This window comes from Sycon ciliatum, chromosome 5 (genome assembly GCF_964019385.1).
Source record: "Sycon ciliatum chromosome 5, ocSycCili1.1, whole genome shotgun sequence".
NCBI classification, from domain to species: Eukaryota; Metazoa; Porifera; class Calcarea; order Leucosolenida; family Sycettidae; genus Sycon; species Sycon ciliatum.
The window spans coordinates 17116732-17130224 of record NC_088647.1 but is presented as its reverse complement, the minus strand read 5'-3'; the positions used below and the strand labels follow the sequence as shown (position 1 = coordinate 17130224).

Here is a 13493-nt window from a genome sequence, read left to right as displayed (position 1 = left end):
AGACGACCAGATGAGCATGGAGAGGTAGAACAATGATGATTATGTCAACCCTGGTCCCATGTGTGGTATTAGAGAGTACTACTACAGTCAGACCTCGCTTAACCGCACACATCCGTTTTCCACAAAAATATCCGGATAGGCGAGGGAACCGGATAATCGAACACACATACTGTATGTAAGAATGGCATATGCTGTAAATTGGTAACCAACGATTTTCTTCCGGATGGCGAGGGATCCGGATAAACGAGGACCGGATAAACGAGGTCTGACTGTACTAGTACCCCAACAGTGACACTACTCTATTCCGACGGTCTGCCATACATACTGCTATAACTTGTCAGTGCTTTTAGCATGTTTCTACTGACATACATCCTGATGCACGTTTGGGGCAAATGGGCGCAAGCTTAAACCACCCCTGCTACTGCACGGGGCTGGGTCCTTCTTAGGTCGACAGGGTTCCAGCCATGTCAAAATAGTAGGTGTGTGTGTGTGGGGGGGGGGGGGGGGACATGGGAGACAGTTACCCTGTAACCCATTTTTTTCCATTTTCCAAAATTGTCTTGCCATGCACAGTGCAATGTACGGGGCAACCCCCCCGACTTCACCCCAGACAAAAATGTGCCTTTATGAAACCTCTAGTAGTAGTAGTAGTGACCACCGACTCTGACTACATTTTCACTGCTCTGGTGTGGGTGTGGTTCCAAAGAAGAACGGCAAACTGCGCCTTATTCACCACCTCTCCAGTCCTGTTGGCAATAGCATCTCGCGACAAAAGAGTGGGGTGGGGGGGGGGGCACTTTTGTCACAGGAGGGTGTTCAATCAGAGTAGGAGGGCTCTGTGCCCCCCCCCCCCTTCTTTGGCTAGAACCCTGGTCGAAATATGCTTCTAAGGAAGTCAGATGAAACTGTACCGTACTTCCCCGTTTATAAGTCGCACTCGTTTATAAGTCGCACTCGTTTATAAGTCGCACTCGTTTATAAGTCGCACTCGTTTATAAGTCGCACTCGTTTATAAGTCGCACTCGTTTATAAGTCATACTCGATTATAAGTCGCACCCCTACTGTCAGGTTTGAGCAATATTGATTTGATAATTATATTGACTTCAGTAGTATGTCACGCTCGATTGTAAGTCGCACCTCCTTTTTTACCCTCGAATTTTAGTGTAAAAAGGTGCGACTTATATTCAGGGAAACACGGTAAGAAAATCAGGATCTGCGGCCTAGCTGGGGAGTAACTGTGGGTGATCACCTCACAAGCTGATCCAGAGCTCTCTGCCTGTGATACAGTCAGTGCAGGACGTTGCTAGCACCCATGAAGGTCCCAAACAAACGCTGGCTTTTCCAACGTCGCACACAGGAAATTACATACGTCGTTCTAAGTGCAGGAAATAGGCACACACTAGTGTATGCACTGGTATAACTCATTGGTTTGAGGAAAATATGCAAACGGGAAAGTCTGAAGAAAAATTTGACTGTCACCACTGTCACTAGCCAGTCATGTAGTAGTATACCTGTGTGGGTAATACATGTATCCTATGTTTGAGCAGACCTCCCTCTGAATATATGTAGGACTCAGTATAGAGTCCATGCACTATATGATGTCCAGCACCCTATATAGAGTCCATTGGTCCAAAATCCACTATACAGAGTCCAGGAGTCCACTCAGTTTTGATCAGCTTCATCCTGCCGCGCAATCCCCTATAAGGAGTACACTTTTTCTACAAGTCCCCTATTCACGGTCCAGGAGTCCAGTTTATCCAGTCACGCCGTCCTGTGTGTTGTGCCCCGAAAGAGAACACATTTTTAAAAAAAATTCAGTTTTGCTTGCCTCGTGGCAGCGCATTCCTTTCTTCACTTCAGCCGGCCCATGGCTGCCAATTCTGCTGTGCAGTTGCTGACAGTAATCTGTCTCGAGCTAACCAAGGAGGATAAGGAGACGTTCAAAATCAAATCTGGAAAGCGTCTTGTGGTTCTCTGAAGACGTTTCATCAGTGCGCGGGATGAAAGCAGAAATTGCAGAACGAGAAAAGTTCAGCACAGTTCAAATCTGACGAGTCAGGTACACTGACGCTCTCTTTCGTTCGACGCCACAAGGATCCCCTGTTTGGCTGGCCATTGCTGCCAGTAAGACGTTTGAACGGTTTCATCAGAGCGAGGGATGAAAGCAGAAAGCGGAGAAAGAGAAAAGTTCAGCACAGTTGCAATCTGACGAGTCAGATACACTGACACTCTCTTTCGTTCGACGCCACAAGGATACCCCTGTTTGACTGGACAAGAGCTGCCTGTACCACCGTGTCAAAAGGCTGTCCAACTACATGGCAGGACGATGACTGAGGTAAGGAAGCTTTTACTCGTTTCGATTGGTCTGCTGTTCTGTCGTTATGCTTGAATTTTTTTCCATTTTCAAGGAGCGTATCGCGTTTGTTTGATGTTGCTTGAATGAATGCCCTAAAAGTAATCAACCACTTCGTAATAGTCCTCAAGGACTGCAAGGACTTTGCATCAATCGTATATGATCGTCTAGCTATCATCAATTTTTATTTCATGAGAAATGTATTTTTATCCCTATGATAATTATGTGAACTCCACGACACTCTTCCTGTAGTATGATGTCGAATACAATGGGATCCACAAACGCAGTGCCAGTGTACTAGTAGTAGTAGGACTAGGAGGATTGCTTGTATGCCAATGACAAGAAAAAGCTTCTCAAGCTAATACTCGTATTCCCTGAAGTAACCGTTTTGATGTCACGAACATGACATTGTGTCAGTGAAACTGCCTCGTGACAACAAATCATTGCATTTCCATCTTGGGGAAGACTGACTGACAGCAACGCTGTACAGATTGTTCAAATCATCTCATTTCAATTTAGTTGCAGTGAAGTGAAACACTGTGTACACTACATGTATGTTGGTGTGTCTGTGCGTTTTGAGTGTGCACAAACGATCTTATTCCTCGTATTACTAATAGATTATTGTACCCACCATCACCTGTTCACAGGTCTTTGAGTGGATTGATTTTCATTGAGCATCACATTCGTTGAGAACTTGGTAGTTGTGTGCTCCCATGCATCATTACGGTAATAAGCGTATCCTTGTGCTATCTATTTGTTGCAGGTGTGCTGATCTTTAGAAGCTTGCGGAACTGAGTGCTGCTGAACATTTGCATGGCCATGAGCAATGGTGAAGCTTGCTATTGCACTCTCAGCATGTGCTAGTATTATGCTGACCACTGCACTATGTTACTCTCTTACACTACTACGTGTATGTAAACGTGCGTGTACCCGTCCCCGTACGCATTCGTTTCGTATAATTATTTGTTATCCCTCTTGACTTTACATGTAAATGGGTGGACGTTTGCATGGCTGTTGGAGTTGCGTGTGTATTGTGTCTCTACTCTTTTCTTGGTGTTTTCTTGGCGTTGTATAAGTGTGTGTGTGTGTGTGTGCGCGCGCGCACAATAATTTGAAAACAAATAATTAATCCTGGGCTCTCCATTATTCTCTTTCGATTCTTGGTTTTTTTCTAGGTATTTTCTTGGCGTTGTGTGGGTGTGTGCATGTGTGTGTGCGTGCACAATAATTTGGCAACACTACATGATTGAGATATTGTAATTTGCAGCGTCTGCGAAGAGACCACTTGATTTGAGGATGGTGTTTGTAGGGTTTTTCATGTAATGACGTGGCTGCAGTGGCGCCTCAATACATATTTTTTTATCTTGAGAAGTGAATGATGTAAAGGATTAAAGGGAGAGGCCGTTTTCTGGTTAATATTCACTGCTTACAGCAGATCCTATGTCTATTTTCGAACTCGATAGGGGATGCCTAATTGGCTGGACTTTATACAGGGGGTGTTGTCCACATAAAGACTCTTTATAGTTGATTTCAAAGTTTGGACTCCGTACAGTTGATTTTGGACCAATGGACTCTATATAGGGGTGAAGCCAATTGGCTGGACTCTATACAGGGAGTGATGTCCATCGAAACTTTGAGCTCACAGTTGATTCCAAGTTTGGACTCTGTACAGTGGATTTTGGACCAATGGACTCTATATAGGGGTTGGACATCATATAGGGGCTGGACGCTCTACTGAGTCCAACATATATTTTGTCAGTTTGTCATGCATTCCGTACACACCAATCACCCTTTCAAAGCTGTTGTCACATTCCTGCCATTCCCAATCACACCAGCACTCACCAGGCAGCCTCGCAGCCGCTGATCTAATCAACCAAGACAACTACTACGGTAACTCAGCCTGGACACATCAAGCTGTCTGTGTTCAGGAGGGGTGTGCATACGGAGGTGCATCTGCACAGTTCCCGAAGCAAGACACGGTGTACTAGTTTACCAGAAATTACTGCCCGCCCTGGTAACTGTGCTAACAACGGTCTGCAAACTGACACACCACACAGGAGTGCGAAAGCTTTCAGCTACAAACAGAACCAGGAAAGCACCGCAAGTCCCATTCCAAGTAGATTTTGGTGGCAGCATTTGACGGGTAGACTGTGCTGACAGCAGGCTTGCATTGTTCCACCTCACTTAGCAAAGGACTAATTACCAAGGCAATATCATGACTAGGTACTGGTGCTGGAGAATTGACACCGTCATGATTTCTCACCTAAGCGAAGTCATCACCACAGCCATAGGGACAGGACAGGACACAGTCACTTCGAACATCACTCACTGTTCATGTCCACATGGTCACGCATTACATCACGACATGATATAATAATTTACTTGTATGGATAATATTTTCTCGGGCATTGTCATTGGAAAGTTGAATGCCGTGTAACATAGTGAGTACACACACGTACATGCACAAGAAAGAGAGAGAACAACATTACATGAACACACACACCCAGTTTCTAGTTCCAAACAGTGTGACCCTGGTCCCGTGTTGAGGAGCACAGTAACGTGGAGACACGTCTCACAAGCATACCACGGCACGGCGCTAATAAATTACTGAGATGCGTGCTGGCATCTTAGACTTAGATAAGAACTAGACTCACTGCAAACGTTGAACAACAGCAAGTATGCGACGCGAAGACACTGTCAGCAACACGGCCGCAAGATGCATCCCGCAGAATTCCCCCCGTCTAGAGTTGAATGGTATACTATTATTTCTTCCTTGGAAGGGGAAACCTAACTGCGAAGTTAGCTGCCGCAGGACTAATCCCAAAGTGACCCACCGGTAGGGGGAAAGCAGCAAGATACGACCAAACACAAGATAACAACTGTGTTCATCTGTTTGAACACACAATTCGTACAAGCACACACATACACACACACACACACACACGGGATGCACGTGAAAGATGCAGCACACTGAGTACACAGCCCTAATCAGTGCGGGACAGGAAACACAGTTATTCGGACTCCCAGTAGTCCGAGCGGATTGCAGTATACACGAAAACTGTGTCGCTTCCTTCCTGCTGAATGCAGATGGCTAGTCCATGGTGCAGACATGTCCACCCCCGGTTTCATGCGCTGGTCCAAATATTCCGAAGCCTGTTGAACACGCGGGCACCATACACGTTCACATGCTACCGAGCGCTCTGCCAACTGGTCATGAGCTGATGTCGACGACGCGCATACATAGTGAGCACCGGACCTCACGTATCCGGCTAGAGACGTTCTACACGTGGCCAGCAAAAACTGCCACCGTAACAGAACCAGACGTTGGTACTACGAGCGGAATCGGCGTCCAAAAACATGCGAACTGCAATTCCTCTGGGCAATTGGACAATTGCCATTAGTGCTTCGTAGACGCAACGCTCTGCACGGTACTGCACACCACTGCTGGGATACGACGCTAGGTAGGCATAACTTAGTAGGCGAACACACCCGTATCTATGTGTCTTGCTGCACAGAAGGTGTCTGACTATACGTGTGCCATTTCAACTCACTTGGACAAACTGGGAACAGCTAAAACTGCAAATGACAGCCCACTATTGCACTAAGAATATCAAGCTTAGCTGAGCACCATGATCAACCCAAAAGACGATTGCCTAAGTGCATGGGGTAATACATTGGTGAACTGAAGCAGCACCCCTTCCATCTGCACTCCGCAATGTGGCACTTCAGCTTTTCGGCTTCAAGGACAAGTCCATGGACTTTCCTTACTGCGACCCAAATACTGAGCACAAGCAAACGCCACTCAAAACCTTAGAGCCAGTGAATGGTGTTCTTTTTTGGTGCGATCCTCCCCACCATAGTACCACTACTACTAGTATTCATTGCGTATTCATTCAATACGTTCATGATTTGAATGGTGCGCACGCATGTTGTGTCTATCCACATTGGAGTGTAGTAATTCAATGAGGGAGAGTGCACAAAACCACGAAAAAATCCACATACTATTAGTATTACAAACTCTTAGGTAACGCGGTTGGACCTTGAACTGTGTGAGTAGAATATCATACGTAAAGAACGCATACAACTAACTTTCTGAAATCCTGTCGTGCTGGTATTGTATTATTATTTTATTCATATTTCTCTAGGCTGTTATGGCTGTTGAATTTACTGCGCACATAGTGTACGCTACTATCCACTCACCCGCGGTTCCTTGGAACCCCTGATGACTTCGCTAATCACGGCACGTGGAATCTCCGTTACATCTGTGCTGGCCTCCGAGTGGGAGTCAGCAGCGTGCTCGCTGTCCGTATCCAGTAAAAAGCTGGACATTCTCATTCGAGGTCAGCGTGTACACGTCGCTGCAACAGTCTCCGCTGCTGCCGGGCCGGGGTACTACTTGGCACAGGGGGCGATGCACACTTGGCCGTCTTCCTTTAGTGAATAATTCCCAAACTACACGAGCGCCAGAGCTTCACAGTGAACTCAGCAGGATGACCATCTGCGAGAGGAGCTACTGATCAGGAGAAAAGTTCCCATTACCATTGACGAATTTGGAACGACAGCGCACAACATTGGACTTCTGGTACCACTGGCGTCACAGGCTCCTTACCCTCCAAGTCAAACCTTCGCGAGAGGAACCCTAACTATTCCACTCCAGTCTGCACGGAGAATACACGTGATTTATGCGAAAGGAAAGCTTCACTGCATGCACGCCAGCTCACGCGCAAGCGGGAGTAAGATCCGCGGACCTATACCTACGACAACGTCGATCTTCCGGAAGTGACTGGTCGAGGATACGCTGTTCTTTGCGTCGCACCAGCCAAGCCAGGCGAACTACCTGTCCTTGTACGACAGTACAACAACAACAAGCAAACTCATGCACAGACCGCGCGCAGAACAGGCGCACACGCCGCTACTACTCTAAAGCCGTAAAGGCATAGCATAGGCTAGCTAGGCGCCGTAACATCACGCAGCCGTTCCCAGCATGTACTGATGATCTGCAACACCATGAACAAAGCGCACCGTTTCGCATGGTAGCGTGTAGAATCTATGACTCTACGAGTGTGTGCCTGATCTGAAGGAAAGCCCAGCTCAGTTCAGCGTTCAGGTAGTGTGGCCCGACAGACTGTGCACAGCACTGCACACGCTATGGGAGTAGGAGTAGGAATCAGGTCAACAGATGCTCATCAACAAAATAAACGACGTCCGGACAAGCGAACACCCCTATCTGGCCCTAGAAATAGGCTAGAATCCAGGCAATGAAACGCGGCGAGTATCTACTGAGTATCCACACTCAGTACACGACTACGCCCAGTACAGTTAGGCAAAGACATAACTAGCGCACACTAACGTAACACCGCCGATCGGATCCCTACTCCGAGCACGGTTGCAAAACCACCACACCTCGTGCCAACTAACCAGACACACCTGACACGACGAGGATCCGAGCAGCCGGCCCCTAGTAGTAGATCGACGTGTACGACAAGAGCAGCACTTCTGCAAGGCAAAGGCTGCCGATCGAAAGGAGACGGACCAACAACACCATGCGAGCAATCATAATAACTGGCACTAGCCCTGGAAAAAAACTTACTTTGGTTTTGTAGTGAGGCAGGTCCACGTACTCGCCCAGAACTTCTTTCAGCGACTTTTTCGTATCTGCACAGGAGTAGAGCAGGACAGGAAAGAAAACACCGGCATGTTAGCATGCGGGCTTGTTCATTGAGATCACAATTCTTATTTTGACGATTTCGTCGGGTGGATAAGAGGCAGTGTTTTGCGTGCAACAGCAGCAGCAACAGCTTGCAATCAACCACCACTACACGTCGTTCGACAACCTACACTGAGTATACTCTTGCAGACTGACGAAGTCGTCTCTGGAGAGACGACGCTGACGCTGGTAGGCTTCGTCGTCCATTCTGGCTGCGCTCATGGCGGCAACCGTACCCCTCACGCACGCAAACATGAAGTAAGAGTTTTCGGGAAGTGGACGGAGAATAAAAGTGGTCCAGGGCGCGCGCGTACAGCGGATGTGCTGCAGCAGGCACTGCCGTTACGGAGCTAGTGTCCTGCCACTTTCGTCTTGATTTACCAGCAGAATCCTCTTAGGATTTTTGCCCATTAGCAATCACTAATACTAGTAATAGTAGTCAGGTCACCATTGACAGCCAGTTTACACTGACTGGCACAAAAACTGTGCATGTAATAGCACTTGGAGTTACTTGTAAAGTTGTAGACTGATGGAGCTCTTCGTGGCATAGAAAAAAGATTGCTGACAGGTAGCTGACCAGTTCACCTCAACTCTCAAGGACAGGTAATAGTTTCTCCGTGCGTGTAATGTGTGCAGTCGAGTCAACAGTCGATCTACAACGCCTTGTTGTCAAAATAGCGAGGCGCAGAGCTAGAGTAGATCAATCACGGATCGCTACTGATCATAGGCACTGGTTGTGATCCCTCCACTGCTCCAGTCTAGACTAGTGCAAAAGTTAGCCTAAACGCAGCTGCTTTTCAGGTGGGAGTAGATCCACTCGGTGAGAAAAGGGGGCATGGCTTCGACGTTTTGTCGTCGCGCAAATACAGTACTACATGGTTGTACAGGTAGTTTTTCACAGTCTTCAGTGTAGAAAATTGCTAGCAAGCAAGTAACAGTTAGTTACTGTTATACTATTAGGCCACACCAAAAAGATTTCGTGTTTCCGGTCGGCCGACCGGGTCCGTTTTTTCAAAAATTATGGAATTTTTTTTGGTTTACAAGTACAAAAAAAACAAAGAAAAACAAGCAAAAACACTGAAAGCATTGTGTTGCTTTGCTCGAACCGAAATAAAAGTTTGACTGAATGCAGAGACGAAAATTCCGGAGCTGGAGAAAAGGTCGCCAAGAACGATGGCTGCTTAGAGCAGCCCGCTTTGTGCCCAGTGCTGACGATGGCTGCTCAGAGCAGCCCGCTTTGTGTCCAGTGCTGGCGGGGTGCGAAGTGTCTTCTTCAGCAAAGGATAGTTCGCGTCTCCCATGAAACCACTTTGAAGGAGTTGTTTTGTGAGGAAGTGCAGCCTCGCTTGCCTGAGGACGTCACGTCTTTAGAGTGGATTGTCGCAGCTACAGCAAGCAGCAATGGTGGGGCAGGAACGTGGAAAGATGTAGAGGTAACTGACACTGTCGGCCTTGTTGTCGAAATACGAATTTGGATGCCGTTTCCTGGATTTTCGCTTGGTGGACGTAGCTCCTGCTGCCAAGCGACCGTGCCCTGACCGTCCCTCGGCATTCGATGTGCTTCTGGGAGCAGCAGCTACTGCGTCCCGCGGTGGTATTCTACTCCATATTCCATGTGTAAATATGTATAATGTGTATCACCAGTGTCTGATCCAAACTTTCTCAATTTGGCTCATGTCTATGAACATGATGAATACAGCAGGGAAATAAACTTTCAAACCAAAAAATAATAATTTTCCGACCGACCGGGCGTATTTTTTCGGGGGGTGCCGACCGGAAACACGAAATCTTTTTGTTGTGGCCTTATAGACTTAGTATTTGCAATTGGTGCCGGTGGGACGAGTGGTATGGACCTCGAGTCAAACTAGGGCGCGTCGATAGCTTTCGCGCGGTGGCCGATGGCCCTGTGCGGGAGGCTAGCGTCGCCTCCGACATGTAGATCTACATCACCGTAGATCCACACAATGTGACATGTCCACAATAAGCAGCGAACAACGGCTGTAGTAATACCACAGAGGTTTTAGTAGCAAGACGAAATGGAAATAATTGCTGGAAATCCGGATCGGACGCTGCGCTAACATTCACACTCTGCTTCCGTTGCAGCTGGGCCAGGTTAGCATCGCCATGCTAATATTGTAATAAGAAATATCTATGCTGATGATCTGTCAATCTTTGCAATAGTGACTAACGAAGCCAATTGAAACAGTGAATAAGGTTTACGAAGCCCATTGCAATACATTGAAACAGTGAATAAGGCCCCGACACCAAAGGTGGTTACATACAATGACTGTAGCGGCTTCTACATAACCACTTTTGGTGTCATGTAGCTGTCCATTTGATCCCGATTCGCTCATTATCAGTCCTCTCTGTACATAATAATTCACCAAGATCATTTTCTTGATACAATGTCAATACTGGACTACTACTAGCACTGGTGACTGGTGTCATCCTTGTTGTGGCACTGGGCAGCTGGGCCTGCTGAGCTGGCGACTGCCGGCCTACATCAAAGAACATCATTGACAAATTTGTTATTGTATCACGTATTATAAAACAAAATCTATATCGTTCAGAAAGTGAATCGCAACTAAATAGATCAATATCAAAGGTTTTAACTGTTATTGACCAGCCATAGGTGGGCGGTAGAGCCGAGTTGCATACGTGCAACACAGAACAGTAGTATAACAGTTACTTGCAGCGATGTCTTGGTGGAGATGTTGTACTGTGTGCTGTCTCCTGGGAGGAATTCCCAAAGGAATGATGGAAGTTTGTCAGAAAGTCCATGTTTGGCCCCAAGCAATGACTACAAAGTAAGTTACTAGTATGGCTGGCAAAAGAGCAGCACTTTTAAAATAGTGATAAAGTTAAACAGCCCTGGTTTAGGGAATGTCTGGCGGAGATTACAAACGTTTACAGCAGTGAGTTACTCACATTCTCAGCAACATGCAACCTTACTTTTAGTTTTAGCTGTGCGTAGATGTACATTGTATCATTAGACCAGTGAACACGCACGCACACACACAGACACACACACACACACATGCACAAGCACGCACGGACATACACACACACACACACACACACACACACACACACACACACACATGCACGCGCGCACACACACTCAGACTCAGACATGCCCATCGCGAAAGCGATGATAGCGAACAGCTATGTTAGACGTAGCAACTTGTGCTGGGATTACACCATTCAACAGCTTGGGCTGCCACTAATTTTTAGCCTGGTATCCACCACACAGCTGATTGAAATGGCTTTTTCTGGCCAGTGAATCCCTATTTTCCATTTTTTAAAATTCATTTTTTCTTTTTTTTCCGACACACACACCACACCACATACTCCAGCATACACTGGCTGTTGGTAACCACCCAGGAGAATGAAAGAAGAGCTAGGAGAGTGAGAAAGAGAAGAAAGACGTGTGCGATTATACCTCTCGATTGGAAATCGACTGCACATACCACTGCACCATCAGCTCACTTCTAGGTTCACTACTAATGCTAATCTATTGAGGAACGAGAGCAGTTAGCACCAGGGCAGGATCCCAACATGATAATGGTACAAGCAGCAGTGGGGGAATCAAAGGAACATTTGCTGATTATTTTTGTATGTTTGTCACACCAGGGTGTACAGCAATAGTAGTACTATGAAGTATGATACCCGCTGACTGCATGCAACAGGAACAAGAGAAAAGGAAAGGATGCGTTACAGGGTCTGTTTCAGATGTGGACCACGCGTTTCCTTGCTTTCCTGTGCACACAGGTGAATAGCCTGGGTGAGGAAGCAGCATGAATCCATGAACGGTTTCAGGAAGCATGGCAGTGCAATGTTTGCCCCGATCAAAACGTCCTTTCCCTGGCCAATATCCAAGGCTCAAATAGACTATGTTAATTAATGCCATGGTTAAAGCTGCCAATGGGTGGCATGGTACATGTAATACAGCAAAATCACCTCTGCTGTGATACGCAGTCACGCAGCTATTATGCACCATTGGGTACTGTACTGTGGAATGGCGGAGATGCAGTCCTGTACTCTCTGCTTATTATGTACATAACCAGGTATGCACACACTAGTAGTGTGTGTGTGTGTGTGTGTGTGTGTGTGTGTGTGTGTGTGTGTGTGTGTGTGTGTGTGTGTGTGTGTGTGTGTGTGTGTCTAAAATACAGTCCATAGAAGTCATGAATTATTGACATTCTGCATAAAGCAAGCCAAGTTACTATACATGCACTACCTACTAGAGTGCATACTATGCATGTTATTGTATACACATTTAAATGATTTAATATCATCATGTTCTGCACCTACCACATACACTGTACACGATTTAAAGTAAAGAGTAAGAGAAAAGTCCGCACGTCCGCGTTAAAACCCGTTATACAATTGCATTTAGAAACAAAACCAGTCCAAAGCAAAAATTGACTGTCACCGCCAGGACTCAAACCTTCAGACCTTCCCTTGAGGCCAGCGATGCTCTAACCACTGCTATGGTTGTCCTATTCTTTTCCTGTTATTTTATTAAAGGCACATCTGAGCTGGCAGGGTGTCTCTAGGAAGTTTCGGACTAGTTCCCAGGCTGGCCGTAGGCTAGCTTTGCTTTAATAAGGAATTTTTGACCCAAGAAGGATCACAGCCTGATTGGAGCAGGGGTGGTAAGCTTGTGATCATATGCCCCAAACTTTCCACCACAAACACACAGCATGCACTATGAACGATAGGAAAACACTGTGTTTTAGCACAACAGATTATTTGGTTTGGAATGCGTGTTTTATTCGACTAAAGCTTTGAGTTCCACGCATAGGCAGTCATCCAGTAGCAAGCAACTGCAAAGTCTACTGCGTGTGATATCTGAGAGATCATTGTCTTGCTACAAAAAGCAGCTCAGGACATGACACACATACTGCTCAGTGCAGGAAAGGGTGGGATCCAGAATGAAATTTTGAAAATTTGGGTTTTCGGCTTTTCACACATGATTATAGTACTTGAGGAATTCTTCAGCCACACAATTTGGGACAAACAGGTGCTGGAGACAAATGAAAAACATGTACTGTACAACTGTCTGCTGGCACACAGCGCACTCGCCCTGCTCTCCTCAAAGCGGCTGTGTATAGGGCGGGATGGGTAAGGGATGGGTGGGGGAAGCGGTTAGCCCATGTCCCCGCCAACACTCCACCATTCCTTGCAAGGCATCAATCAAGCCTGAATGCTGAACAAAGTGGGCCAGGAAACTGCAAAGTTCAACACGGCTTGATATGCAATGTATACTGCTACATTCTACCTCTGAGGGTGTAACCACTTAAGAGCAGTAGGTGATTTAAGGGAGGCAGGTTACTTGTAGTGTCAAAAGTTGCATCTCATACAGTGTTGTACGGTGACACTCATCCACCCTAAAGTGTAAATGGGATGGCAACTAACACGCTGGCTGTC

General features: G+C 46.6%; 1 protein-coding gene across 3 annotated transcripts in view; it reads right to left on the bottom strand.

The window, feature by feature from the left end:
• LOC135817857 (diacylglycerol kinase beta-like) overlaps positions 1-13493 on the bottom strand; it is a 51457-nt gene that overhangs the window by 33921 nt on the left and 4043 nt on the right. Inside the window, exons 1-2 of one of the 3 annotated variants that reach the window (XM_065331134.1) lie at positions 8192-8526; positions 7944-8008 (exon numbers count right to left, since the gene is read on the bottom strand). In XM_065331134.1, the coding sequence (XP_065187206.1) occupies positions 7944-8008; positions 8192-8315 (189 nt within the window). In that variant the 5' untranslated portion in view covers positions 8316-8526. Of the gene's footprint in view, positions 1-6553; positions 7272-7943; positions 8009-8191; positions 8527-13493 lie in introns of those variants that run through there. The other 2 variants (XM_065331133.1, XM_065331135.1) reach the window with 2 other exon arrangements.